Below are 27,181 nucleotides of genomic sequence, written 5' to 3'. Positions count from 1 at the left end.
CGAAAGGTATCAACCCATGATACCTTTCATGTGAAAACCAAGATATGCGTCTTATATTGTAATTACAATGGATATTAATAATAATATTGGATTGTAAGATGTTGGTTTTCTAATAAATACACTGTCTAATCGCCTCCTACAACCGATACAGCTTGTAAAGCTGGTCGAGGAAAAGTGAGATTGAGATATTCTTGCAGACTACTTTCTACAATATCTTGTAGAAAGTAAACCATCTCTCCCCAAGTGGAGATATATCTCCACTAGGGGAGAGATTGTTACTAATGGGAACTCTTGCCCCGTGTGACTATCTTGTAGACGTATACGATATATGTACCTACGTAGTTTTCTCATGAAGTTATCGTACTCAATTGTTTGTAAATTCGCCAGTATGAACGTGATGCATTAAGAGTAGCGTTGATGAGTATCATCTCACCACTGTAACGTTATGTATGATGATGTAGCCGCTGTTTTATTTATTTCCTTTAGTATCTAGGTAGTGAGTATACAGTACTTATTGTAGTAATTATTGTACTAAACCTATTAGTAAGTTTAAGCACATTTGACAGTGTGCTACTTATTAATAACGCGGAGTCATAATTTATTTATTTAATTCAGGTTACATGGCCTATATTACAAATAGCTTAAATATTATACATACTAAGACTGACATAGAAATCTATATCATGTGGAGACGTATATGGAATGGTGTCGAGTGTTGACAAATAATATAGGTAGCCACGGAATGACTTCACTCGAAACTCACAGATTTTACCACATTATCGTAAATTAAAAAAACTTGATGTTATCAATTGTGGTTATATTCACATTATAAATGATACTCGTTATCAACTTCACACCAGTTTGTTGTAAGTTGTTGAATTACCGTGACTGGACGCCGGTCTTGTTATCATTTGTTATTTTATTACGAGATAGCATTGTATACATCTACATTGTTGTATTTATTTTAAAGTGTTTGATAATATACTTTCGTTTGAAGACGAAAGAACGAGAAGAAGACGAAGAAGACGGGAACGAAGAATTGTGTAAGACAGAGGGCATTTTGTAAGAATACATTTCATTTTAATACCAGTTTAGTAAGTACCTACCGAGTTATCATAAAATTTGCACCTACTTAACTTTATATGTGTAAAAGGTATTAGGTACAAATAGTTATTTATTTAATTTAATTTTTATAAACTAGGCACATAGTTTATAAATATATATTTCTTACTTTATCAATTATTTATGTATTTGGAAAAGATAAATAGTAGGACACATATTGTAGGTTTTTGATATTATTATAAGGAGCTTGTGTTAGTAGTAAGTGCACCAAAATGTATATATTTTGGCAAGTTAAAATTATAAGTACTTACGTGAATATGTTAAAAAGTTATTTTTCGTGATTAAGTTGTCCTTATTTTTCTTAATTAATCTGAGTTAGGTAGTTACAAAAGCAGATAAATTTTGTTTTTGCCACTACCTCTGATTAATTTTATTATTTACTGTAATTGCATGTTTTTTAAACTTTACTGATAATCAATGTTTTGTATTGCCATGAAATGTTATAGTAAATGTTTGCGTTTTTTATATAACAATAATAGAGTTTCTTTCCTGTTCTCGGTTAAACTCTCCTTCATTTCTCGTTTAATATGTAAAAGCTGTAAAGGCTATCTCCGAGCCAACAGCCGGACGGCCTCGGTGGTCTAGCGGTCTAGCACACCGCTTTACTACCGATGGTCGCGGGTTCGATTCCTCGCACGGCACAAACATTTGTATTCATGAGTATGATTGTTTGTATCGGTCTGGGTGTTTTCTATGTATAATATGTATGTATTTAAAAAAAAATATCTATGTATATGTATCAGTTATCTAGTACCTTATCACTTGGGTTTAGATGGCGCTGTGTGAATTGTCCTGAGATTATTATATTATTATTATTATTAACAGCATAATAATAGTTCGAAGAAAATATACAAATCACCTATAATATAAATAATTTGCATCATAAGTACATACTTTGGATCTCGAATAAAATATGCAGAAGAAGAAAAGCACAACCCCGATCCCAAGGACACTCATCAAGGATTAATGGAAAAAGAATATAGAGAGATAAACACAGCGATTATACATAGAACCACTTCCTTTTTTGTAGTCGGTTAAAATGAAGGAACAATTGTTATATAGCGATGTTGGTATAATATTAATAACTTATCATTATTAATTATACTTTCAGTAATAAATTAAGTCATGGTAACATTGAGTGAACAGCCTTTTGGAACGTTCGAGAATGAACCAGTTAGGAAATTTACGTGGACCACGGGAAGTGGTTTTAGTGTGTCCGCTATATCATATGGAGCTATAGTACAATCAATCAAGGTATCAATTGTTTTTATACAAATTATCATTGAAATATAATTTCTTATGTATCTATATGTAAAGACAAACAAACTGACGGCTCATGTCAATGGTTCGTCTATTCCGTAAGACTAAGAATTTTTGTCTTCGCGCTTTGTTTTTTTAACAGAATTTTTTGAAAATTTTCAGAATCATTCAGAAAATACTGGTTAATAATCTTATCATACTTATATTAAATGTAATACTTAAGAAACATTTTTAAGATAAGATATACCTTAATGTAAAGTACAACTACACATTTCACCCTCCAACCGAAACAGCTTACTTTTGAAGATCGCTGGTTTGATCCTCGCGCGATATTTTCATGGGTTTGAATCTTTGGTATTGCACTTGTTTAGCACTCATAATCATAAGTTTAACTTGGGACTAGATGACGCTGTGTGTGTAAATAAATAGTCCTGAGATATTATATTGTTATTTTCCAGGTTCCAGACAATAATGGCACCATCAGCGACGTGGTGCTGGGTTTTGATGATCTACAAGGCTACATCGAGAAGAACTCCCCCCATTTTGGGTCGTCAATTGGTAGGTGCGCCAACCGTATTGGTGGTGCAAGTTTCACGATCGACGGCGTGGAGTATCAGCTGGCGAAGAATGTTGGAATAAATCATCTTCATGGAGGAATTAAAGGCTTTGACCAGGTAGGCACAAATACAATAATTACATAGCTGGGCGCTCCTTTTTAACCACGTTCATAGGTAAAAGGCGGAAGTTCGCAATTTACTTTTATTTTATCTAATGTTTTTTACCTAAAATTTACGGCAGTTTGAAATCCGGATCAGAATTGTAATTTTATTTTTTATTGAAATATGTAGTTTTATGTTCCGTTAATAGGCTCTTGTCAACAACATTTATTTATTCAATGAATACAATATAAACTTAGATTAACTATGGATTAAAATTTTAAAGCATAACATAACCAGTACCTCAATATCTCTTCATTATTTTTAAATGAATTATGCTATTGTAGTACAGCCGGTTTTTATATAAATTTGTTAAATACATTTGAACAACAATTTTAGAGTTATTTGAAAAGAGTTGAGCGAAGCAATGTGGCGGTCGAATTGACTTGCCTGTAGAACTATATGAATAAAGATATATTGATTTGATTGGGGTTCTAGGAAACTTTTTAATCAATATGAAAACAAACTGTACAGATTTCTCAGAATAGCAATTAATACAACAGATAACTTTAAGTATTTATCTATTTTTTTATCTAATCTAAAGACCTTATGGTTTTCTTTATTGAATAATGTCCACCACATTAGTGTCCTATATTATTAAACCGTTAAATCATGACCGTTATGAGTGTAAAAATCAACAAAAACAGTCATCACTAAGCATTTGTTGGATTACGAATATATAAAAATAGAGAGTGGACTGTATTTTTTTAAATGAAAATAAATATTGGAAAAGGAGAAATACTTTTTCACTTAGGAAGAACGTCTCCCACACCCTAAACACTCCAAAGTAAGCAATGTAACGCAAAATTTACTTACCTTTGCTCAGCAATGTCCCGATGTGTAGTATAGTTTAGTGGGCATACACTCTAGAATAAAAACAATTATATGAAATCAGATAATTATATAATTTTCTTGTTTTTAAACAGTTAAAAATACCGAGCGCCCTTTTTATTTCAGTTCTTATTTTCAATTACTTCTTCAATTCTTCTAAATTTGAAATTTAAGTGGCCACATGTTTTTATTGGTGGCCAGTATGGTCAAGCGCCCTTTGCTCCAGTAGCCGCTAGCCGGTGTTACAACCTACTTATAAGTAATAAGAAAGTATTCGGAATACGAAACAGCATCAAAACTAAATCTGAGCGCTAATGGAAGCGGTATTAAACAAATTAATATAAATTCATATATAATTAAAGAAAAAAAATGTTTTTGTAATTTACAGGCCGTGTGGAAATCAACGGTAGTTGGCACTAAAGTTGTCTTCAGTTACTTATCCAGGGATGGTGAGGAGGGTTACCCTGGAGATTTGGTCACCAACGTAACCTACCAGGTGTTGGATGATGACAGTTTCCACGTGACATTCCAGTCGACTACCACCAAGAAGACTGTTATCAACTTGACCAACCATTCATACTTCAACCTTGCCGGTCATGACAGTGGCGCCCAAGAATTGTACAAGCACGTTATATCTATTAATGCCGACAGGTAATATTTTTTTTCTATGTGACTGAAATGGCATTATCACAGATAATATAATATTACATATAGTTATTGACCCACCTGATGCAAAGTGAGAACCGTCGTATAATCTATACATATAAATAAAATTGGAGTGTCTGTTTGAAATATTGAAATAACCGTTTTTTTACATGCATATGAATATAAATATGGTACATACACCACACATTCACATTTTTTACTATTTTTGTCTGTCTGTCTTTCTGTTTGTTCTGGCTAATCTCTGAAATGGATGGACCGATTTTGATGGGCAGGTAGACTTTTATTGGCAGGTAGCTGATGTAATATGAGTAACTTAGGCTACTTTTATTTTAGAAAAATAAAGTTAAATTCCACGCGGTCGACGACGAGGGTACAGCTAGTAGTACATATATATACAGGGTTACTGGTAACACGACGTATTCCCGTCAGGACGAGGTAGATGTTACTGTAGAAATTTGTTTCATTGAACTGTCCAAAATGAATTGACACCTTTTAAAGATTCTCCTTACCGTTAATTTTTTTTAAATTTATTCTTTTTCAGCTAAATATCGACTATTATACCTTTTTAGATAGCTTATTAGATGAGAAAGTTTTATTAGTAATTTGTACGCTTAGAGTCATAATGTTTTTTTAAGCTACATGACACTTAAACTCAAGTAACGTTTAATTTATCAAAAAAATATAGCTATTACTTATTAAGCATTCATGGGTATTTTGTGAGTTATTATGTTTTGTTACCAAGTCCTCTATACATAAAAATTAGGTTGAAAGACATTCAACAAGCCAATTTTTTTAAATAATATTATAAAGACGCTGAATTTGATATTTTTTTAAACATAACAAAATTCAGAATAACTCGATAACTATTCGTTTTCGGCCAAACATATATATGGGGTCAAAATTATTGCATTTGTGCTCCTCTATCTCGTCCTGACGGGGATACGTCGAGTTACCAGATACCACTTTAATAGTGGTAACTCCCGCGTTGCTGGGGGAGGATGTTATTACTGATAGGAGCTAGTGGCTCCAATGTTAGCATTGTAATCATCAGGTCGACCTCCACACAGTCTCATTGGAAATCCGTGATTAATTCCTGGTGAATTAACTACGGGTGCTTGTGACCTGCTAGCGTCTACAGTTATCGCAGGCGTTTGCTCCATTAAATCATCATCCATGTAAACACTTCTTATAGAATAGCTAAGCAAGCTGTTTGGCAATTGAAATAGATATGACAGAGTTTCCCCCTCAGCTGTTGCGTGATCGAGTAGCAAACGTTCATACACGCACTTTTAAAGTGTTATTACTTCAGAATTACAGAGACCGATTCAGAATCAATACCAACCGGAAAGTTTATCAACGTAGGTGGTACGCCTTACGATCTGAGAATACCTATCAGCTTTAAAGAGGTCATGACTAAGCAGCCCGACTTGTATGATGACAATTTCTGCGTCACTACACAAGGAAATGAGGTAAGAAACAGAAAGAGAAATAACATTTATTTAAATAAACTTAATATGAGCAATTCTTTATTTTAATTTTTCTGTTTACTATACATTAATTATATTATTATCTGGGTCTAAAAAGAAAGTCATTCCTTAGTGGACTGCTTTTTTTTTCGTCATTCCTTAGTGGAATGATTTTTTTTTGACCCATCATAAATGAGAAAAGTACACACAGTTCAGAGTTAGATCCTATACCCACTAGTTTAACACAAGATACTTCTAATCCAAAATCACGTAAGAAACGTCGACGGAAACAGCTAGTCATATTGAGTGAGTTTGTTATATTTTCACGTTTTAACAAATTCTCACTAAATTCCGTTACGTATAGCATTTGAAATGAAGCAAGTACACGGCAGACAATAGTCAATCTATAAATTAAAATGTTATATTCTTTTTGTTGAGGACTTGAGTGGATTTGCGGTTTAGCAAACTTATGTGTGCTTTCTATGTATAATACGTATTTACAAAAAAAAAAAATTTAAGTATTTCTATCAGTTTTCTAGTACACATAACATAAGCTGATTTATTCAGAGTTATTAATGCAGAGGCGTGTAAATAGCGACTGGAAGCGGGAACTTAAACGGACCTACAAGACGTCCTTCCACAAAGTTGTATAATCTCTGCCTAAGCTGCAAGAAATACCCATAAAAAAAACTGTGCCCACTGACCTGCAATACAATCCAGAGCATTGTTAAAGAACAATACACACACCGGGTTCAGGCAGGAAAAATGGAGACAATCTCTTGTGGAATATAACAAAACAACACTTGCGAAATAGTTTGTAAAACACTCTACACAGACGGTATCTTCGTCTAGGAGTAATTTTCTAGAACTATTCTACGAGTATAACGCGTGTAGCTAAATAGTTATTTAATGTAGAAAAGTAGAGCACAAATGTCTTCTTTATTAAAAATAAACAAAAGACGACAGGCGTGTATTATCTTTTTTTCTTTTTTATTTAAAAGAATGTTCGTTTTATTAACGGCCAGTTATGTTTTCGACTATAATCATTTTAAATTATGGTCATGTTTGTCATTCAGTAAATTTTTTGTTTGTAGCCATAGACAAATAATATGAATGTATTCTTACTTTGACTACAGACTTTAACAATAAAAAAGAGTATATATGCGTGTATACGTGTCAAATACATAGTAGTGTGTGTAAAATTTTATTTATTTAATTAAAAGTATATTAGCAATATAATAAATAAATATTATATAATAATTAGCATTCTGCACTCCTTCACTATATAAACTAGCCATAGCTGCGGTTTCACCGAGTGAAATGTATAGCCTATGTGTTATTCTGATGTAAAAGCAATATTACTGTATTATGATAAAATTTTATTAAAATCAGTAGCTTTTGCATAAAAGAGTCACAAACATCCATCCATATTCACAAACTTTCGCGTTTATAATATTAGTAATATACCTATACATATTCATTTAAAATATTATATATAAATTTAATGCTCTGTCCGCGCAATTTTCGTTAAAATTATTCATTATTAATTATGTAAAGTTTCATTATTCATTTATTGTTCATGTATTAATATAATGATTATCATCTTCCTCTTCCTTAATCAATCAATATACCTATGATGGTATATACATTAGTGTTTATTATTCATTACTATTATGTTATAGGGCCTGAACTTCATATCGCGGGTCCAACATCCACCAACAGGAAGGTACCTAGAATTGTACAGCAATCAACCTGGTGTTCAGCTTTACACATCTAACTTCCTACCATCACCGTCAGATCCAGCACTGGTTGGGAAAGATGGCGTGGGATACCGTCGCCACGGGGCCTTCTGTCTCGAGACCCAAGTGTACCCTGATGCTGTACATCAACCCAATTTCCCAACATCCATCTTGGTTCCCGGTGATGTATACAAGCATTTGGTTATATATAAATTTGGTTCTGGTAAGAATATACAGCCAGCTGTTGTTTCTGCTTAGATTACAATATGTTCAATCTATGATCTGCTTTTTATGAATGAGAGAAATATTTCTCTCTCATCAATAAAAACTAGAGTCTCTTACAAATGCAAATAAAAATAGCAGTATTTTGTATTTGTAAAACGAATAAAACACGTTGAAAATACAGAGTAGCATGGTTAAGATCTACTTAATTTTATCTAAAATAGAGACAATTTTTATATATCTAACCATATTCTCTATTATTATTATTATTTTTGTATTATGATTAAACGTTTTTATGAATAAAAAAATATTAATGTTAAATACATTATAATTAAAATTATTATGCTCTCCAAATTAACGATATTTCTCTGTTATAATTTATTATTATCATCTATATTTTAATAAATATGTCATTACCTTTGTGGAATGTATCATTTATCTTCTCCGAATTATTTACTCTAAAAACGACATACAATAGATTCGCCCAATCTCCATCTTTCGGTAGAATATTTAGATTAGAACATTAGAATATTTAGTTAGGTCAGTTAGCTAACTGACCTGACCTTGTTACAAATTCACCAGAAATTTATCATAATGGTTTCCAGGGATCGTGGAGAAAGCCTAAGTTTTTGATTATAACAATACAGGCATAACTACAAAATTGTAAAATTCGTACTGTCCACATTCTTTATTGACTCAATAGTATATAATTAACTAATTATATAACAAGCAAAAACGCATCAGCTACATGGTGAGCACAAACCTGGTTCAATTTACTTATACACGTACACACACAGACATTAAGTATATTTATATATACATATAAATATACCTAGACATACATATAGACATGAAATATACATATATATATTATGTATTTTTATTTTTTATGTTTAATGATTTTGTCATTTTTTATATAGTATAACCTGCAACTTCGCACGAATGTAACAGATTATTCGGGAAAGGTTAATCGATAACATATATAGCGGCTAAACTACCTCAGAACAAATTGTTAAAGCAAAATAGTTCAAAATAGTTCGCTCAATCCCTCACTTTTCCGCACAAAATTTTAAACATTTCCTATAAACTTTGTCTTCCTTAAATTACAAACACAACAAAAAGAATTAGCTAAATATATCCACTCGTTTTGAAGTAATATATAGCTTCCTATATTTTGTATAAGTTTATTTATGTGCGATTTATATTATGCATTTAAGTAAATGTAATTTTATTCTGACGAATCTCGTATACATTTTTGAGATTAGAACTAAGGAAAGGATTTACAGAGAGCTATAGTTCATTACTTTACTTTTAATCATTATTACATCATACATTTTGTTAAAACAATAAAAAAAAATGTAATATAACTTACGTTCTAAAATAGTCATAGAAATAGTATATAATCTTCACTTCTATGTTATTATTCTTCTCAGTATCTTTACGGTACTCCGAATATGGAATAGACAAAGAAAATCGAATTCCACCAAAATTCAAGTAACAGGCAATCATGAATAATAGAATGTATTCTCTTATAGAACGTTTGTCGATTCATAGTCATTTCAATTAATTATAAGAGAATAATATCTAACAATTTATTAAATATAAGAAAAATTCATAAACAAGTAGGTATGTCGATTAACTCAATTTTAAATCCTAGTTTGCAATTAGAAAACAAATATATAAAATTGCAAAGATTCAACCATTTGTAAAAATTAACATACGTAGGTTTTAGTGTGATTTTAGGGTATTTCTATCGCCAAAATTATAACATGAAATCTGTCCTATTTGTCTTTAATAATCAGTAAAAATTACACCCTGTGGTTCATTTCGAATAATAAGAATTTTTTTTCGAAATGTTTATTTTGCACCAAATTACTGAGCCTAAATTCATAGTAGTTGCTTATTTAGTTTCACATCTTATATAGTGTATATAAAAATATTATCCGTTGGATTATTACACAATATTTATTACTATATTACCTTGTTGCAACACCGTCAGGTAGGAGGTGAATCTATAGCCATAAAACGTAATAAATTAAAAAAAGAGCGCGGTTTTGCTGCGAATACATCTGTCAGTACGTGACATGTTTTCGCAGCAAAAACCGCGTTGTCTATAATACAATATTAGATATAGACAAATCATTTAGAAATTTACGATAATTACATAAATGTCTCTTGAATTAAATCAAAATAAAATTATTCTGAACACGTTCTTTATTTGTATGCCACCTCTATAACTTATTTAAACCATTCTTTTGGTCGTTGTTCTGGTCATTTTGTCCATTGTTCTGTCCATTTTGGGTGTTATTCTGCCCGTTTTGGATGTTCTCTCCACTTTGGCCGTTCTCCCAAACATTGCCTCCCCACATCAGATTTAGGCTCTTCTTCATGCTGTCATCTAGCGGAGGGATAAGAGACCGCGGCAACAGGAATGTGGACAAGTTGAAGAGATCCAGGAAAACTTTGTAACGGTCACTGAAATGGAATATATATTTTGATTATTTACTTGTTAAGTCCGTTGGTAAGTAGTAACCGTCGACTATATACATGTACAACAAAGTAAATTATGTTATTTTACTATTATGAATAGTTATTGTACAAATGATTTTAATTAACACAATACAATAAGAAAAAATATCTTTTCATGAAGGTGATTCCACAATGAGCGTGGAAAAAAATCTGTGGAAGACCGCCATTCGTCCAGATGATTAGGATGTAAGTTCTGGTATATACCTGAGTGTAGAGCGAAGGTACTGGTAACCGGAGGAGCCGCCCGTACCGAGTTGTTGGGACCCGATCATGCGCTGCACCATTATGACGTGGTTGTCTGTAAATAGTATACCATATTTTTTTTATTGCAATGTCAACAGCTAACGGGCCACTTGATGAAATATGGTAACCGTAGATTACAGACTTTGTCTTGGTTAGACATCTCACCCGATAGTTCTGTACTTTACTAGCTAAATCTGAAATTTTGTATGCGAGCAGATAGTTTATAAAAATAACAATAAATTTAAAATTGATAATTGAACTAACACAAATAATGAAACCTGCACCTTACGTTGGGCCAATTGATCTGACTTCATGTTCATTCTATCATCCTCCACTGGTGCCCCGCCAGCGTAAATCGTTAGCGCAGGCGGGTGCACCATTCCATTATCATCCACAAAAAAAAACCTGCACCTTAATGTGTTAAGCCGTTTCTGACATAATCCCCCGTTAATGGGCAAACAGAATTGTAAAAATAATTGTTTTAAATTGTATTACGTTGATAAAGTCCCCCAATAATAGTTTTAACCATAGGTGGTGTAAAGAATAAATTGTTTTTTTTTTCTTGAGTTTTTCTCAAACATCCCAAATATCTCAAATACATCTTTATTATTATTTCTATTTATTTACAATTTCTAGTTATGACTATGACTTCAATGGTGGCAAACGAGGATACGGTCCCTTTGATGGTAAACAGTTATCGTAACCTATAGACGCCTGAAACACCAAGGTTGTCATGTGCGCGTTGCCAACCCTTAAGAAACCTTGATATACCCTTCTTAAAAAACACCATGCTGTAGTCTAAAGAGCTTATTCCACATGCTAAGTGTAACTATTTATGATACAATGTACTTACATCGCCACTTGGTGATAAGACTGTCCATATCCATCAGCAGTGTGAGCAGCTGGTGAGGTTGGGAGAAACGGGGTTCATCTCTGTAGATGGTGATCATGATAGCGCCCTGAAGGGCCTTGTGCGATAACCTGAAATTAAAACCATACGTGTAATAAATCTAGGAGAAACATATGAGTACTACTATGTTATTTTCGGGCCTTGGTGCTCTAGTGCGGTTTAGCACACCGCTTTACCTTCTGATGGATGCGAATTCGATTCTTCGCACGCTACCGAGGGAAGAGCATTGTTAGTAATGGGGACTAGCAGCCCTATTGCCAGTAATGTACTCTGTTGGATGACTCTTATACGGTTGCTCCTGAAAATCATTGTGGTTCATTTGTGACTAAATTTGCTACTATGGTCTAACTAACTGGAATTTGTGCTCATCCTATTATATCACCAGTGCACACCAGCGTATACCGTAAGCTCAGGCATGTGCATTCATCCGTCCATTAAATAAAATGTTTTTATATTCTCTCTATTATTCTACCTCCTCACACACACCAAATTTCTAATAATGTAATTATAATTAACATTTCTTTAAGTTAACACGCAAGTTTCCTTCTCGTTCTGCTTGTGATGAGTCTGCGTTTCGAATAAGTGGTAGAATAAAAAATATGACTATTCAAAACTGCTATTTAGTTTATTTAAATAAACATTATTTATTTTCATTATTCTATTCTATTCTATTCCTGCTTTTTCATTTTCCTTCTAACTTCCTCGGGACTATTCGTATTTATCCGTCCATTACAAAAATATTTTCGTTACCTCCTCTCTCCTCTGGACCGGAGTGCATCGTGGACTGCTGGGTCAAAAATGGAGCGGTAGATCTCGCGTTTATTCTCCGCGTCTTGGAGTCGGTGACGGCGAACATTTTCGTTTGTTTCACGCTGTAATAATAGAAACAAAATAAACTTATTTTTATGTAACTTAAATGGTAGCAGACGAACCCCTGATGGTAAGTTGCAACATTCGAAGATATACATGAACAGGGGCATGCACGTCACGTTATTATATGTACGCCTGTGGCACGAATATTGCAAAAATGAGGAAAATGTGACTCGGACGAAATTGGGCGGATTAGATAGTTTAATATACGACTGGTAACAAATTATTATTACCTGGGCTACCCATCAAGTTGATCAGTATCCTTGTGTACGATTAGTGTTTATGTAAATTTGGGAAATTGACTAATACATTTACGGATGTAAGTAGTATAAATGAATTAGAAGTTGTCACAGTTAAATTGATGTTATGTTTACATTTGTATACATTGTCGCTTAGAAGTCGATCCCTAATTATTTTGTATAAAATTTTGTTTTATTTACTCTAAGCCCTCCTCTGAAAACCAGCGTAGTAGCTTTGGCTGTAACAATATGCTGAGCGAAGTTCTTTTTGGCAAATATTTTATAGTAACGTCTTGGTTTATAATTGTTGTCTTATGTTGATGTTGTCTGTCTGTATGTATGTGTATGTACGTGTGTGCATTAATTTAATATATGCTATTTGTAATGCATGATAATGACAATAATATTTTATGAATAAATATATATTATTATTATGTTAATGTAGTGTAGGTAGGTACCATGGCTACTTCAATATCTTCTGTAATGGTTCTGTTCACTGCCGTCTGGAATTTTCCCCAGAAGTTGAAGCCGTGTGCCTGTAACCCCGGAGTGCGCTCCAGCCATCGTTCTATCAGAGCAAGCAGGGCAGGCTCTTGTTCTGATCTGTAAATATACAGTAACTAGTATCAAATATATCTACGGGACAAGTTTTTTAGGGTTTGAAGTAGATTAGGTGATAGATATCATAGTCTAATTAGGTAGAATTACAATAAAATTTGAATTTTCTGTAAAAAAGATTCTTGATTTATTTTAGCCAATTTTAGCTGCCAAGAAGTAACTAAGACTTTGTAAATTGTTTTAGTTGTAGTTATAGGGATATAGCAGACTAACCAAAGAGTACGGTGGGCATTACATATTAGTCATCCGGACTGTGCACTCATGAGGGGTCCACCACGAGTCTGACACGACAACGTGATGTTCTTTTTTTTCAAACTCACTCAATACTGTTCGCCGCAGGCACTCCAGTCCCGACTTCTCATATTTGGGGTTTATACCCGAAGGACTAGTGGAGGGGTTCGAGTCTTTACTTAGGCCGTTATTCCTTTGAATTAGACAGGGTTTAATTTTTTAGGAAGGTTATTTTAATAGGTAACTTTAGTTTGTAAAATAATATAGTACTCTTTGACACACATACAGTCTATAATAGTTTTTTAATTCACTGTAGCTTGGGATTCAATAATTTAAGGAATATGAAGGACTACTCACTTGTGTAACGCTTCCATGGCTTCAGGATCGTCTCCGAACACGGTCTGATAGTTCTGATTGTACTTCACACGCAGCGCTTGTTTCAGACCTAACTGTAAAAAAGGAATGTACCCTAATCAATAAGTAACTAGGTATATTTTAGTACAGCTGTCTTAATATAATATAGCGGAGATCTTATTGTATGGCATAAACTATTCTAATATATAATAAAATATTTCGAGTAACTTCCGGATGAAACAAAAACTCAATTGTATTGTAGGTAAGAACCATCTCGATTTAAATCAGCTTTAAAACAAAAAAAATAACTAATATTAGAATCGGTCGTTTAGTTTAGGAGCTATGATCATACACCACATACTCATACATACATACGTATGCAGTATAAAAATATTAAGATAAATGATAGATTTATTTCTATCTTCAGCACACATAATATTTTCTTTTAAGATTACATTAGGGACCATTCATAAATTACGTCTCATGAGTTTCTTTATTTTTGACAACATGCTTTGGGCTTGCTTATGTTACTTTGCCGTGATTTTTTAGAGAAAGATTTTTTAAGGACATATGTAGTTAAATATAAACCTCGACCATTACACTCGTGCGAAGTCAGGCAAAATGTGGCAGTACCTATGTATATACCTATAATATATCCTCGGTGGTTTAGTGGTTTAGCACACCGCTTTACTTCCGATGGTCGCGGGTTCGATTCCTTTCACGGTACCAATATGTATATTCGTAAGTATGATTTTTTGTATCGGTCTAGGTGTTCTCTTGTATATAGTGTATGTATTTATATCCGTTGTCTTGTACCCATAACACAAGTACTGCTTAGCTTGGGACTAGATTGCGTGAATTGTCCAGGGATATAATTATTATTATTATAATAAGTAGGTACCTTGTTTTCAAGTAGACGAAACTGTAAACTTTGAAAGCCTGAAGCTGGCCGCAGGTAGTTTCTAAAGTCCATGAAGTCAAGTGGGGTCATCGTCTCTAAGATCATCACCTGGTCCACTAGCAACTGGAATTAATGATATCACTTTGAATTAAGTATCTATTTGTAAATATAGGCATAAGGGAGGGAGAGGATTGTTAGGTAATAATGGTGACATTTATATACGTATAGGTATATGATACCTGACCGGCGCAACTTCGTGAAATTTTCCGTTTTTACAACATTATTTCTGTTCTGTTCTTAAGAACTCACAAATTTTACCTTTGCTGCGTGTATGTCTGTTAAACTAGCCTTAGAATCATTACGTTATTTACGATCAATATATCTTGGTTTCAATAATTAGTCAACAATATTATTATTAATAATATAATCAAAATAAAAGCTATGACACTACGTAATAATGATATAATAGTGTATATCGTTAATATATTATCTACAAAACATAACAATGATGTACCTACTGTGGACGCATAACTTGAGATAACAATTATTACACAATTTGCCGAACCGATTTGATCCCAGAAGTAGGTACATATTGTGAGCCAAGGAGAATGAATGAACGAAAGTATTTATTGTTCCTCTCACAGAAAATACAGTTACATACATAATTGTGTATAAAATGATAAAAAAAAATAATAAAGAAGACAATGAAGTATCAATGAGCGGCCTTATCGCTAAAAAGCTATCTCTTCTAGGCATCTTTAGTATGGAGAGAAATGATTAGATTTGCGTCTGGTAGGGCTGTAACGATGGTAGATATTGGAAGATATTTTATTAACATAAGAACACATATAACAAGGAGACTACTAGGTTTCGCATTATATAATTAAGCACCTAGTTATTTTTGATGATAATGACTGACCACTGGCGTTGATGGTATGGCTTTGGCGGGGCAGCAGTAGAGGATGAACATAATATGAGCATGAAGTCAATAGAATAATAGTCCATTGAGTCATTGAGATTTAATTTTTTTTGTATGGATGACATTGAAAGAGTGCACACGTTTGCGCTAACGGTTTACGCTAAAGTGGCACCAGTGGAGGAAGATAATATGAGCATGAGGTCAAGTCAGTAGCACATTCTGGTAAATTGATTAAGAATTCATATCACGATGTTTCCAGGGGGAAGCAGACGGAGTCAACCTGATATGGAATATTGCTAGAAATGGAGTTATGACTTCATGGTTTAGAATACCCTTTCCCCCTTTCCCTAACAAAAAACCATGATTTTCCTGGGACTCACAAAGTTCGTGTAAACAGTTATGAAATGTATAACCATCTCTTACTCTTAGGAGGGGTATTAATAAACGTTTAAATCTTAGTGTTACAATATGAAATTTTGACAATCAGATGGTCGCGGGTTCTATTCCTCGCACAACGGTACAAACACTTGTATTCAAGAGTATGATTGCTTGTATCAGTCTGGGTGTTTTCTAAGTATATTATATATGTATTTAAAAAATATCAAACAAAAATTATCAGTTGTCTAAAATCCATAACACAAGCTCTGCTTATCTCGGGACTAGATGACATTGAGTGAATTGTCTAGGGGTATTGTTATTATACAATGCTTATCCCATTTGGGTTTAAAGTCATGAGGATAAGTATGTAGAATGGCAAACAAGTTATCGACCCACCTCCGGGCAACAAGATAACATTGTACATCGTCATGTAGATAGTATTGTACAGTGACGTATGGATAACGTGATCATTTATTCATATTCACACCATATCATTCATAATTTGACTCAAAACTGGATATTGGTTTATTTATGTCAATTAATAGACAGTGAATAAAAAAAATAATTTCTTTAAGCATTTTTCAGATAAAGTTAATTAAAAGTTATGTATTATCGGATGAATAAATTTGCTTTAATAATACTAGTGACGCTTTTAAGTAAGACTGAAACTCTTGGAACGTTTTTTTATATTCTCCTTAATTTGAGGAACAATAATCAACATCACAACCGGCCCGCTCGACCACACAAATTTTCGCGGAGTTTCTAAAAACGGAACAATTTTGGGTCCCAGATTTCATTTTGGGATCATCGGGACTCGTAATTATAAAGAGGTGCAGTCCCATTTAAAACGGGACGTCTGGTCACGTTGCGAATGGGGTATCTTATCACATTCATGATTTGTTCATTTCGACCGCATAAAAACATGAATTGACAGCAATGCATCGTTGCACTACTGATAAACTGATTCTGATAAGATGACGATTTAAACTTCAACGATAGTATTGTTTTAAATTATTAGATAATAATCATTAATATCGGTTAAAAAATCGATTCGAAGTAAGAATAATATCTTTTAAAAAGTCGGTTAAAAATAGAGTATTATTTATAATACAATACTAAGTAAACTCTAATTTATTAGCAATATATTTGATACATGGAAATAAATATATTTATTTATTAACTTTAATAAGCGTATTATTCAAAAAATCATTATGTAATTATATAATACAACTTAATCACATTATCAAACATGCAACGCACATAAGAACGCGCGCTCCCCTGGTGTCTCAGGCTACGGTAATCATTTACCATCAGATGCGCCGTATGCTTGTTTGCCACTGTCGTAGTATAAAAAAAACTAATGTCTAATTTTATACATTTTTCGTTTAGTTAAACCACGTTAAACTAACAAGCTAATCAGTAATAGTCTACATTAATCACAGATTATAGAGTTAACAACACTAATATTAGGCATAAAGAAGAAATGTTATACTTGCTTTTGTCGTTACACAAAAGCAAGTATAAACTATAAAAAAACCTATACCACTTTTAATAATTCTATTACTTTTTAGAAAGCTATCACTATTCAGAGAAATAAATTGTGTAGTTTTATTTCTAAAAAATACTATAAATCAGAAATCTAAAATATAGTATTGCGAAATTTGACACGAGGTAGGTATTTAAATTACAGGATAAAAGGCATGAGGTCTTAGTTCTCTGGAACGGCAAGGCACGAGTATCACGGGTGTCATATGATAACGTGATGTCCATAGTACTTTTATATTTATAAGTGACAGTTTCCGCTTACCATTAGTTGGATTATTTTCTTGTTTACCATTCAGCTTGTTTATTCCAATTAAATAATAAACAAACCGGATACACAATTTTTGGCAATTTACTCAGAGTTTTGAATAAAACCTTGAGCATTTGAGAGTCAGTTAGAGATCATTGGGTTATCGGAATCTATTCAGTTTGCGTTAACATTAATTTATAATATTCATTTATGTAGAATCATTGTCATCCGACGGTAAATAATTGGTTTAAGGCTATATTGTTTTTATTCGAATCTTCTGTTAAATGATTTAACGTTTCGTCATCTTGTTTTTAATTATTGTAGTGCAATAGCAGTAGAATAATCAATAACAATAATAAGTCTAACAACTAGTAAGTCGTCGCTGGTTTTATAGCTTTACGAAAACATCGCTATATACTCATTACTCATATATGAAGTTAAGCTTAGAATTTAATAAGCTCAGAATTGAAGCCTATATACATAGCGATTTCCAACTTAGTTTACACACTCAAATGACTCTGTTATACTGGAAAATGTAACAGTGCTATGTGGAAATAGAGTAAAAAAAAACATGTTTTATGCATATTCGCACTACAATACTTTTTTAAGGAAATAGAAATAGAACAGAATCTTTATTCAAATAAATTTAAACACATTTGTATGTATATCAATAAGGAGACTTACTGCGCTTATAAATAAAAGGATCGGTACGGTTCAGCATTATATTTTTAAGATTTAGCGTGAATTGAAACTGCCAAATAGCAGAATTGAGAAAAGTAAATAAATAGTTACTTAAGTAACAAAATAAATCAGTTATAGTCATTAGAGCAGACCAGTGCCTACAAGCAGCATACGTTCAAGAGTATAATGGGTGACAGACAGTTATTATTAGTGCAGTGACTGCAAAGAAACTAATAGTTTTCTATGTATAGTATGTATGTATATGTATGTATGTATGTATATGTATGTTGTATGTATATGTATGTTGTATGTATATGTATGTATGTATGTATATGTATGTTGTATGTATATGTATGTATGTATGTATATGTATGTATGTATGTATGTATATACCTTGAGAATCAGTACGACTCTGTTCAGCCTCTTCAGGATCTCCATAGTGTGACTCTCGTCCAGACCTTCTACGTCGAGGAGAGATCTCACAGAATCTACTTCGTAGATGATCTGCTTGAACCATAGTTCGTATGCTGAAAATAAATAGTGACATTCAGTTACTGCCTTATGTTCTTCGGTCACACGTTCGATCCTTGCAATTCTTAAATTTAAATTAAAAATTGTTTAAGCATAGGTATCAGTTATTTCAGTACCCATAACACAAGAGCGAATTGGATACTGCTCGGTTTTGACCAGTTATTTATCTATATCTTGAGATGTTTCGATGTCAACAGTTTCTCATAGTAACCTCATATAAAACCACAAGATTAGAGAGCGAACCCCAGTGAGAATATTCTATGTACATAAACCTATACCTACCGGATTACTTGGTTTACTTGGAAAACAAATATATTAGTGTTAATAAACAAATAATTAGTGATAGTTATATTTTTTTGTTGATTTATTTTATTTCACTACCTGAAAAGTTTTTAGAAAACACAAAAATCGCGTTATCGTGTATGTATATGTTGAGTGTTGACACAGCGTAATCTAGTTCCAAGCTAAGTAGAGCTTGTGTTATGGGTAGGTACTAGACAATTAAGAGATATATATAGATACATTTTTTTATAAATAGGTACATATTGAATATACCCAGACCAATTCAAACAATATAATGTTATCAAAGGCGCGACAATCGGAAGTAAAACCGTGTGCTAAACCACTAGATCATCAAAATGCGGTACAAAATCAGGTATTGCGAGAAGTTTTTTTTATACAATGGGCAGAAGTTAATGAATATTTTCAATGAAATTTGTAATAAGAAGTAAGAGAAAATGTTTATAAAAAAAAATAATATCGTAATATTCTTTCAGAATTGAATCCTTATATACCTTGATGTGTTACTATAAAAAGATGTTCATCGTGCACAGGTGTAGAAGATTCAGCGCTGAGCATTCTCTGCGCACTGAGGAGTTTATCCAGCATCAGATATTCCCCGTACAGCATGCCAGCCTCATTGCCAAGATGATTGCCATCCTGGCCTATGTCCTCCAAAGACCTAAAAAGAAAACATTTTTTTTAAAACAATAATATAAAACAATAATAAATAATAAATTTAAAACAATAATAGAACTGTTATTGAGTTTCTTCACGGTTCTTTACAATTGTTTAAAAGAGATATTTATCGTGAGATTTATATTAGAGAGCTCTCGATATTTTTTATATATAATGTGAACAAAAACAATAGGATGTTTTTACTGAAACTTAGCAGATTGATTATTTGGTTCCTTTAAAAAATATTGGCAGTTTTTCTGACTTTCGACTGCAATTTTTTATACATAACATGGTGTATATCCGTTCTCGTGGTACAATCTATCTTTACGGCACAGACAGATCCTTTCATCCATTTAATTTTGAAAATGTAACAAATAGACGAACCGACAAACAGGTGGAATTCAATAAAAATAATAGATGAGTATTATAAATGAGAAAATAATATTAATAATGAATTAATCAATAATAATAGGGAATTACAGATTTGTAGGTATGCCAAGGTAATTCACACAGTATCAGAAACTCGCGTGTTGCAACATAACAACAACAACTTGTATGTCGATAAACGGTTCATCATCAGAAAAATATGTATACAATTAAGTAATAATAAATTTTTAATAATAATCACTACTATATAAACACCTTTATAATTATTTAATGGCGATTTACAATGTCATAATGTAGCATAGAATCAAGATATGCGAATGAGTTACTGTAATATATTAGCAAATATTATATTATCTGTGATATTAGTAAACAAACCATGTACAGAGGGGGAAGGAAATGGTTATTAATGAGGACTGATGACCCCATTGCTAGTAATGTACCATGTCAGATTGACCTCCACACGGTTCCCCCTGGAAACTATCGTGACAAATTCCTACCAAACCTGGCGTTATCTCCGGTGTTGATATCTGGCCTGACAGCCTTTTGGGACAAGTCCCTGAAGCTAACTTAAGCTCTAAAATCTAAGCTAGGGCTTTAAAAAAATATGTATATTTACATTACCTTAAGATGTAGTAGGTACCGTACATGGGTACTGGTTTTTGTTTTGTATTTAATGTACATTATATACGTTTATTGTTGTTACAATATAATAATAAAGGTGTATAAATGATCCCTGTTAGATGCTAGATTTGTTGATATCGGCCATATTCGAACTCACGACGTCTTTGATGTTATTCAGGGTAGTATACCACCAAACCACAAGACTCTCCAATATCAGATACAATACAGAAAATATGTTAACCTATTTAATTCCGAAGATAACGTAAACAAAGTCGCAGATACGCCTAGTTTTAAATAAGATGAATAACTGTGACGCAAATGGATCGTTAAAGGAAACATTGTTCGCAATTGATCAATTAATATTAACAAGTTCAGTTGAACCGGTGGACGGGTAATTATAGGTAACTCAGACCTATAACAATAACCTGCTTAGCAACAAACACGAGACACTGCAATGCCTCAGTGATATTGTATCGAAACAGACTATAAAAAGGATAATTTTATCAATAGACTATTACCTAGTCTTATTATTAATATTATAAACGCGAAAGTTTGTGACTATGGATCGATAGATGGATGGATGTTTGTTACTCTTTCACTCAAAAACTACTGAACGGATTTAGATGAATCTTTATAGTTTAGACATCAGAATAACATATAGGCTATAAATTAGGTACACATGGTTGAAACCGCGGGCACAGTTGTATATGATAATTTCGCCGATTTTGGAATGATTTCGTGAGATATATCGAAATTACAGAATAAGAGGCACGACATTAGTCATCCGAAATGGTAACGCATGAGCGTTATCACGGGCTTACGTGATACATGATAACGTGATGTCTGTAATGTTGTTCATGTATATAGTCGACGATTGTTCTAACTATATAATAAAAGGAATTTCATATGGTTTTTATTATTGTTGATACTACAACGCTCTATATAATAGGACTAAAAATATATTAATGTAAATTCAATACAATTTAAAAGAACATAAAATAATATCTATTCATGAAAATAACAAATAAATACTTTAGTGTATTTATTTGTTATTTTCACAGTTGTCATGAAAATATATGTTACTAATAGATATATAAAATACGCTTGTCGTGGTGTTTGTTACCAAACTCGTCCAAAGCGGCATTACCGATTTTTATAGGTTCTCAAACCTACCACAGGTTTGAGAATCAGGCAATCATCACTTTTCATCATCTGTCAACGGCGAAAATGAAACATCTATTTTTCAAACCCTCGATGATAAAGGTAAATATTTACTTTTATTTTTTAACTATTTTTTTATATAATTTTTTATGATCCGCCATTAAATAAACCCTAAATTTTCACCCATCTACCATCAACACCTATATTTTATGGTGATACTAGTACTTCAATTTATATGGCAAAACATTTGCTGGGTTAGCTAGTATAATATATAAATTATACAAAAACAGATTGCTACGTATATAGATCTTGTAAATGTTCAGTAAAAAAAATAAACTGACGTATATAAATATTTGATCAAGTGACATTTATCGAATTCATAATGGTGAATAAATCTTTAATCATACTTAATCATTAATTTCAGACTCACGGGCGTCACGTGATATGTCCTCGGTGCTGTTTTTTTTATATAAGTAAAATGGCAAACAATCTAACTGCTGAACAGATGGTAAGTGGGTTACCGCTTACCATGCCTACTTACCTGACAGGACCACGTACATCACGCTTCCATGCGCGTCCGTGATACCACTGATGCTTTGCTATTCAGGAAAACTAAGATGTCATGCCTCTTATCCTGTAATTCACTAACTAATCTACACCCTACAGCCGAAATACAGCTTACAAATAATACAATCAATAATATAACAGAATACAATGTGAAAATATTTTTTGACGGTTTAGGTCGTCTAGCGGTCTACTACACCGCTTTCCTTCCGATGGTCGCGGGTTCGATTCCTCAAACGGTAAAAACATTTGTATTCATTAGTATTAGTGTTTCTGGTTAGTTATGTATATTATGTATACATGTATTTACAAAAAAACCTATGTATTTATATAAGTTGTCTAGTACGCATAATAGAAGTTCTGCTTAGTTTGGGACTCTGACCTTCAGCATCAGAAAAAGGGATTAACAGAAATGGTGATACATCACACTATCGCTAGCAATACTCTATATCCGGTCAACCGGAAACCGGCGTCCATACGTGAGACGTAAATATTTTGTGTGAAATTGTGGTACTTATGTGTAACTATAGGCGCCACGATAATATTAGATTTCTCTGCTTACACAGTAAAAGTTTGTTGAGAATGTAAACTTACATAGAACGTGTACAACTTAACCTCAGCGCTACCTACATGCTTCAGAGCATAAACTAAAAATCTAGGAATACTTCATATCTGAATATTTTTTAATTAATTTGTCTTAAAATTTACGGATGCATTAAGATATTGTAGGTATAATAAGTAAGTAAAATATTAAATAATAATTATATTAACAGTCGAAGATTTTTATTAATTAAACATTATAACTTTGTAAACTCACCTCATGGGACATGCCATTTTGCCTTATATTTGTTTTAAAAAATAAACACTAATAATACTTTTTAAATTTGAAATTCGAAACTGGAACGTTCGCGTGTTGGGTGCACACTTTCGCGGCGTGCGGTCACTTGATACTGAATGACTGACTAGCGATCGTGCTGTTCGTTCCACTTGGTATAGATTTCGTCACTCGCCCCATGATAACAAAAAGTACATGTAACTTAAGACCATGTGGTATTGATTGACTTGCACTTTGAAAATGTTACTGTCGACCAAGCAGAATGGCGACCGAGCGATGGGGGAAATAGCGCGAACAGTTATGCTGCCAAGTGCGTGAAATGCGTCAAGAAAAATGATAGTGCAGGAAATACGCGCCATATTTTGTTTAGAGAATGATGCGGAATCAGGTCATAGGGTCACAATAATATACAGTTCACATTATTGTTTGGTTGGATAACGAATATTTTTTTAACTGATATTGATAAGACTGCAGTTGACGTATTGATTCTGACGTTGAACTTAATACATTCCAATGCGCATACGCATACCTAGAGATGATAACTTATTAGTAAATTAAAGAATGTAAAACCCAATTTACTTTCTCTTGTTCACGATAGAGAAAAGAAGAAAGCAAACAATAGTTTGCGATCCACAGGATTAGTGGTAGGATTCAGCCGATTCTACATGAACGAGTATTCTATTTATCTTTGGATCTACTGAACCACTTTCGCGAAGACACAAAGTGAAAATCTGAAAATATATTTCTATCCTTTCGTACCAAATTGATCACGTGACCAACCAGTTTTGTGCCGAATTTAAAAATAATTTTCAATTTTCTTCTGATAGGATATGGCTATAAATAGAAAATTTATTTCTAATTCTAGTCTTTTATACGTAAAATGCAACAAACATCCCAACACCATCCTTAATAACTTTCGCGTTTACCATATTAATAGAAATTAATAGTATTATACTTACTAACAGATTAACAAACTTTATTTTAGAACAAGGAAAGTCAACGAGAAAACGACCGTAGAAGCAGAAACCTACAGAGCCAAGTTCAAAGACACGTCTCTATTTTTTTAGCGCTAAAAAAATAACCGCTGCACGCACGAATATAGTTCAAATTAATTAGTAAGTGATAACGTATATGAAGTGACTGGCATAACGTTATAAGTTAAACAAAACCAGTTACTGCACGAACTCGAATAACTAGTTCCAACTTCCATCACTTAAATTTCAAGTTCAAGCAATCGACACAATGTATTGCCTCAGTGTAATGACGCAACAAATACAATTTGGCATCAGCAGACGCCAAGTCGCGCTAAAGCTATAATAACTTATTATTTAATCTGTAGCGAAAGGTTAATTTTTTGTAGATATCGAGTTCTGTAGAGTAATTACTGTATCTATATATAAATACTAATTTAAGTCCAGGGTCGGATTAGGTAGAGTAGGCAACAGCTTAGGGTCCTGTATCGGCGGTTTAGGCAGAGTAGGCAACTATGGCCCCGTATCGGCGGATTAGGCAGAGTACGCAACAGTCTAGGGGGTCCATATCGGCTTGGGGCCTCATACGTAAAAAGAATTGAAAAGGTTTCTTAGAATGAATATTTAATCGGAAATTTTCTGTCTTCAATCAAAAGTAAGATGTGAGTTAATAAAATACTTGTTTGATGTTTAGACTACCGACTCGTCTAGTATGGAATAGTAGAATTGAGAATCGGTTGCATATTTTACGAACGTAATCTAATATTTTAAAATTAATTCCATCTTAACATCAACTTGAAAAGTGCTGATGCTCTCAAACTGCTGAAATAGCTTTATTTTTTAAACACGGGCCAAGACTTGTTTACAGGCCCCTCGATATTGTTAATCCAGCCCTGTTTTTATTTTATCCATATTTAACATATGTAATTAGTGGTCAAAATTCGACCATATTACGAGTATTTATTACCTATATTTAAATTTTAAATTTGAACGTTATAAAAGTTAAAGATGTAGATGTACGGATATGTTGAGATGAGAAATGCATGGTAGTGTAATAATATTTATTTTATTTATGTATACTTCATCCTTATTATGTGTCCTTAGTTGTTCTATGTGTATGTATTTTTTATTGCTATATTACTTATTTCTTCATCTACAGTGTGCGATTTACGATTCCTTATTGTAAATATCTTATCTCCCATGTTGTTGGTAAAAGATTGCTTTAAGTTAAAGCAATTTAAGTATTAAAGCAATTTTAATAAAAGTTAAAGCAAAAATTTTTGTAAAGCACCTTTATGCAGTGTCCTTTATGTATTTACATTTTCAGTGCGGAATAACCACATGGAAGTCGACAAGAACTGATACGTTCAATATCTAAGTTGAAATCGTGGTATAGTAAGTAATAATTAAAATATTAATATCTTGGAAAATTCACACATGTCCCGATATAAGCAGAGCTTCTGTTATGAGCAACTATAACTAGACAACTGATATCCTTAGATTTTTTTTGTTAATATGTATATAATACACATCGAACTCACCCGGACCAATACAAACAATCATACTTATGAATACAAAAGTTTGTACCGTGCGAAGATTCGAATCCGTGACCATTAAACCACTGAGGCCGTCAAATTTAGTTACATATTATATAGATATATATTGTTATATTGACGACGACATAAAATAATAATGATTAGACTAGATACTACACACTTTCATTGTAATCTTTCTCAGCTAACACACTACTTCTATATCAAGTAGGTAGTTCTAATTTCTTGTAACTCATTGGAAGTAGATACGAAATAATTTAATTCGATCTCTGATATATCTTCTCTGTCCATATCTAAATTTTTGAGAACATTGGAGATATTAGTTACCTGAAAATCGAATGTGTGCGGTCTATTAATTATATATACCTATATATATATTGACGGCGAGATAAATTAAGAAAACATACTCTGTTTTCAACAAATATTTTATTGTAATAATTTTTGACATTTTAATTTATTTTTTTCATACAAAATTAATGTAGGCTGCCGGTACCTAACTGTCAACTTGCAACATCTTGTAACAGCTCCTTTATAACATTTAAGGGTCGCCAATTGTTGGAAATCGTGCTGTGCGGTCATTTAACTATATAAATATATTATTTTGCCAGCGATATGAAATAATAACTACATTAGCTACATTTCCAGTTTTCAACAAACACTTTTATTGTAACGTTTTTGACACATCACATTTATTTTTCTATATAATTTTTATATATATATATTGGCCTATGCGTCTGTTATAGACGATTTATGGCGTAATGGTCCGTGAACAGCTCTTAATTGATATAGGTTGCCAGTAACTATCAACTTGCAACAACTATGTCATCATCATCATCATCAAATATATATATTTAGCGGCGATGATTGGGCCACTGTTCAATTATTGTAATAATAATAATCTGAAGTCAATTTAC

At 32.7% G+C, this 27,181-nt stretch overlaps 2 protein-coding genes across 5 annotated transcripts; one reads left to right on the top strand and one right to left on the bottom strand.

Moving 5' to 3' along the window:
* The first annotated feature begins 1,031 nt into the window (after window positions 1-1,031).
* On the top strand, window positions 1,032-8,141 carry LOC131853965 (galactose mutarotase-like). Of its 2 annotated transcripts, none has more exons than XM_059205064.1 (6): window positions 1,032-1,094; window positions 2,234-2,376; window positions 2,841-3,056; window positions 4,318-4,580; window positions 5,905-6,064; window positions 7,744-8,141. In XM_059205064.1, exons 2-6 carry the CDS (start codon window positions 2,248-2,250, stop codon window positions 8,056-8,058), a joined length of 1,083 nt encoding a protein of 360 aa, XP_059061047.1. In that variant the 5' UTR covers window positions 1,032-1,094; window positions 2,234-2,247; the 3' UTR covers window positions 8,059-8,141. The 2 variants fall into 2 exon arrangements, with proteins under 2 accessions (XP_059061047.1, XP_059061048.1); XM_059205065.1 differs by having other exon boundaries at window positions 1,033-1,062.
* A 1,279-nt stretch (window positions 8,142-9,420) lies between these two features.
* On the bottom strand, window positions 9,421-26,681 carry LOC131853903 (tryptophan 2,3-dioxygenase). Of its 3 annotated transcripts, none has more exons than XM_059204987.1 (10): window positions 26,595-26,681; window positions 20,013-20,179; window positions 19,081-19,214; window positions 14,918-15,040; window positions 14,020-14,111; window positions 13,272-13,416; window positions 12,455-12,576; window positions 11,648-11,775; window positions 10,756-10,849; window positions 9,421-10,497 (listed from the first exon to the last, which is right to left on the bottom strand). In XM_059204987.1, the coding sequence occupies exons 2-10, from the start codon at window positions 20,125-20,127 to the stop codon at window positions 10,254-10,256; spliced, it is 1,197 nt and encodes a 398-aa protein (XP_059060970.1). In that variant the 5' UTR covers window positions 20,128-20,179; window positions 26,595-26,681; the 3' UTR covers window positions 9,421-10,253. The 3 variants fall into 3 exon arrangements, with proteins under 3 accessions (XP_059060970.1, XP_059060969.1, XP_059060968.1); XM_059204986.1 differs by lacking the exon at window positions 26,595-26,681 and adding an exon at window positions 26,429-26,588; XM_059204985.1 differs by lacking the exon at window positions 26,595-26,681 and adding an exon at window positions 23,726-23,922.
* Window positions 26,682-27,181: the final 500 nt, after the last annotated feature.

Source organism: Achroia grisella, unplaced genomic scaffold (genome assembly GCF_030625045.1).
Source record: "Achroia grisella isolate CSIRO2021 unplaced genomic scaffold, CSIRO_AGI_Agris_v1 utg918, whole genome shotgun sequence".
NCBI classification, from domain to species: Eukaryota; Metazoa; Arthropoda; class Insecta; order Lepidoptera; family Pyralidae; genus Achroia; species Achroia grisella.
Note: the sequence above shows the minus strand (reverse complement) of the source record. Positions and strands in the feature narration are given on the sequence as shown.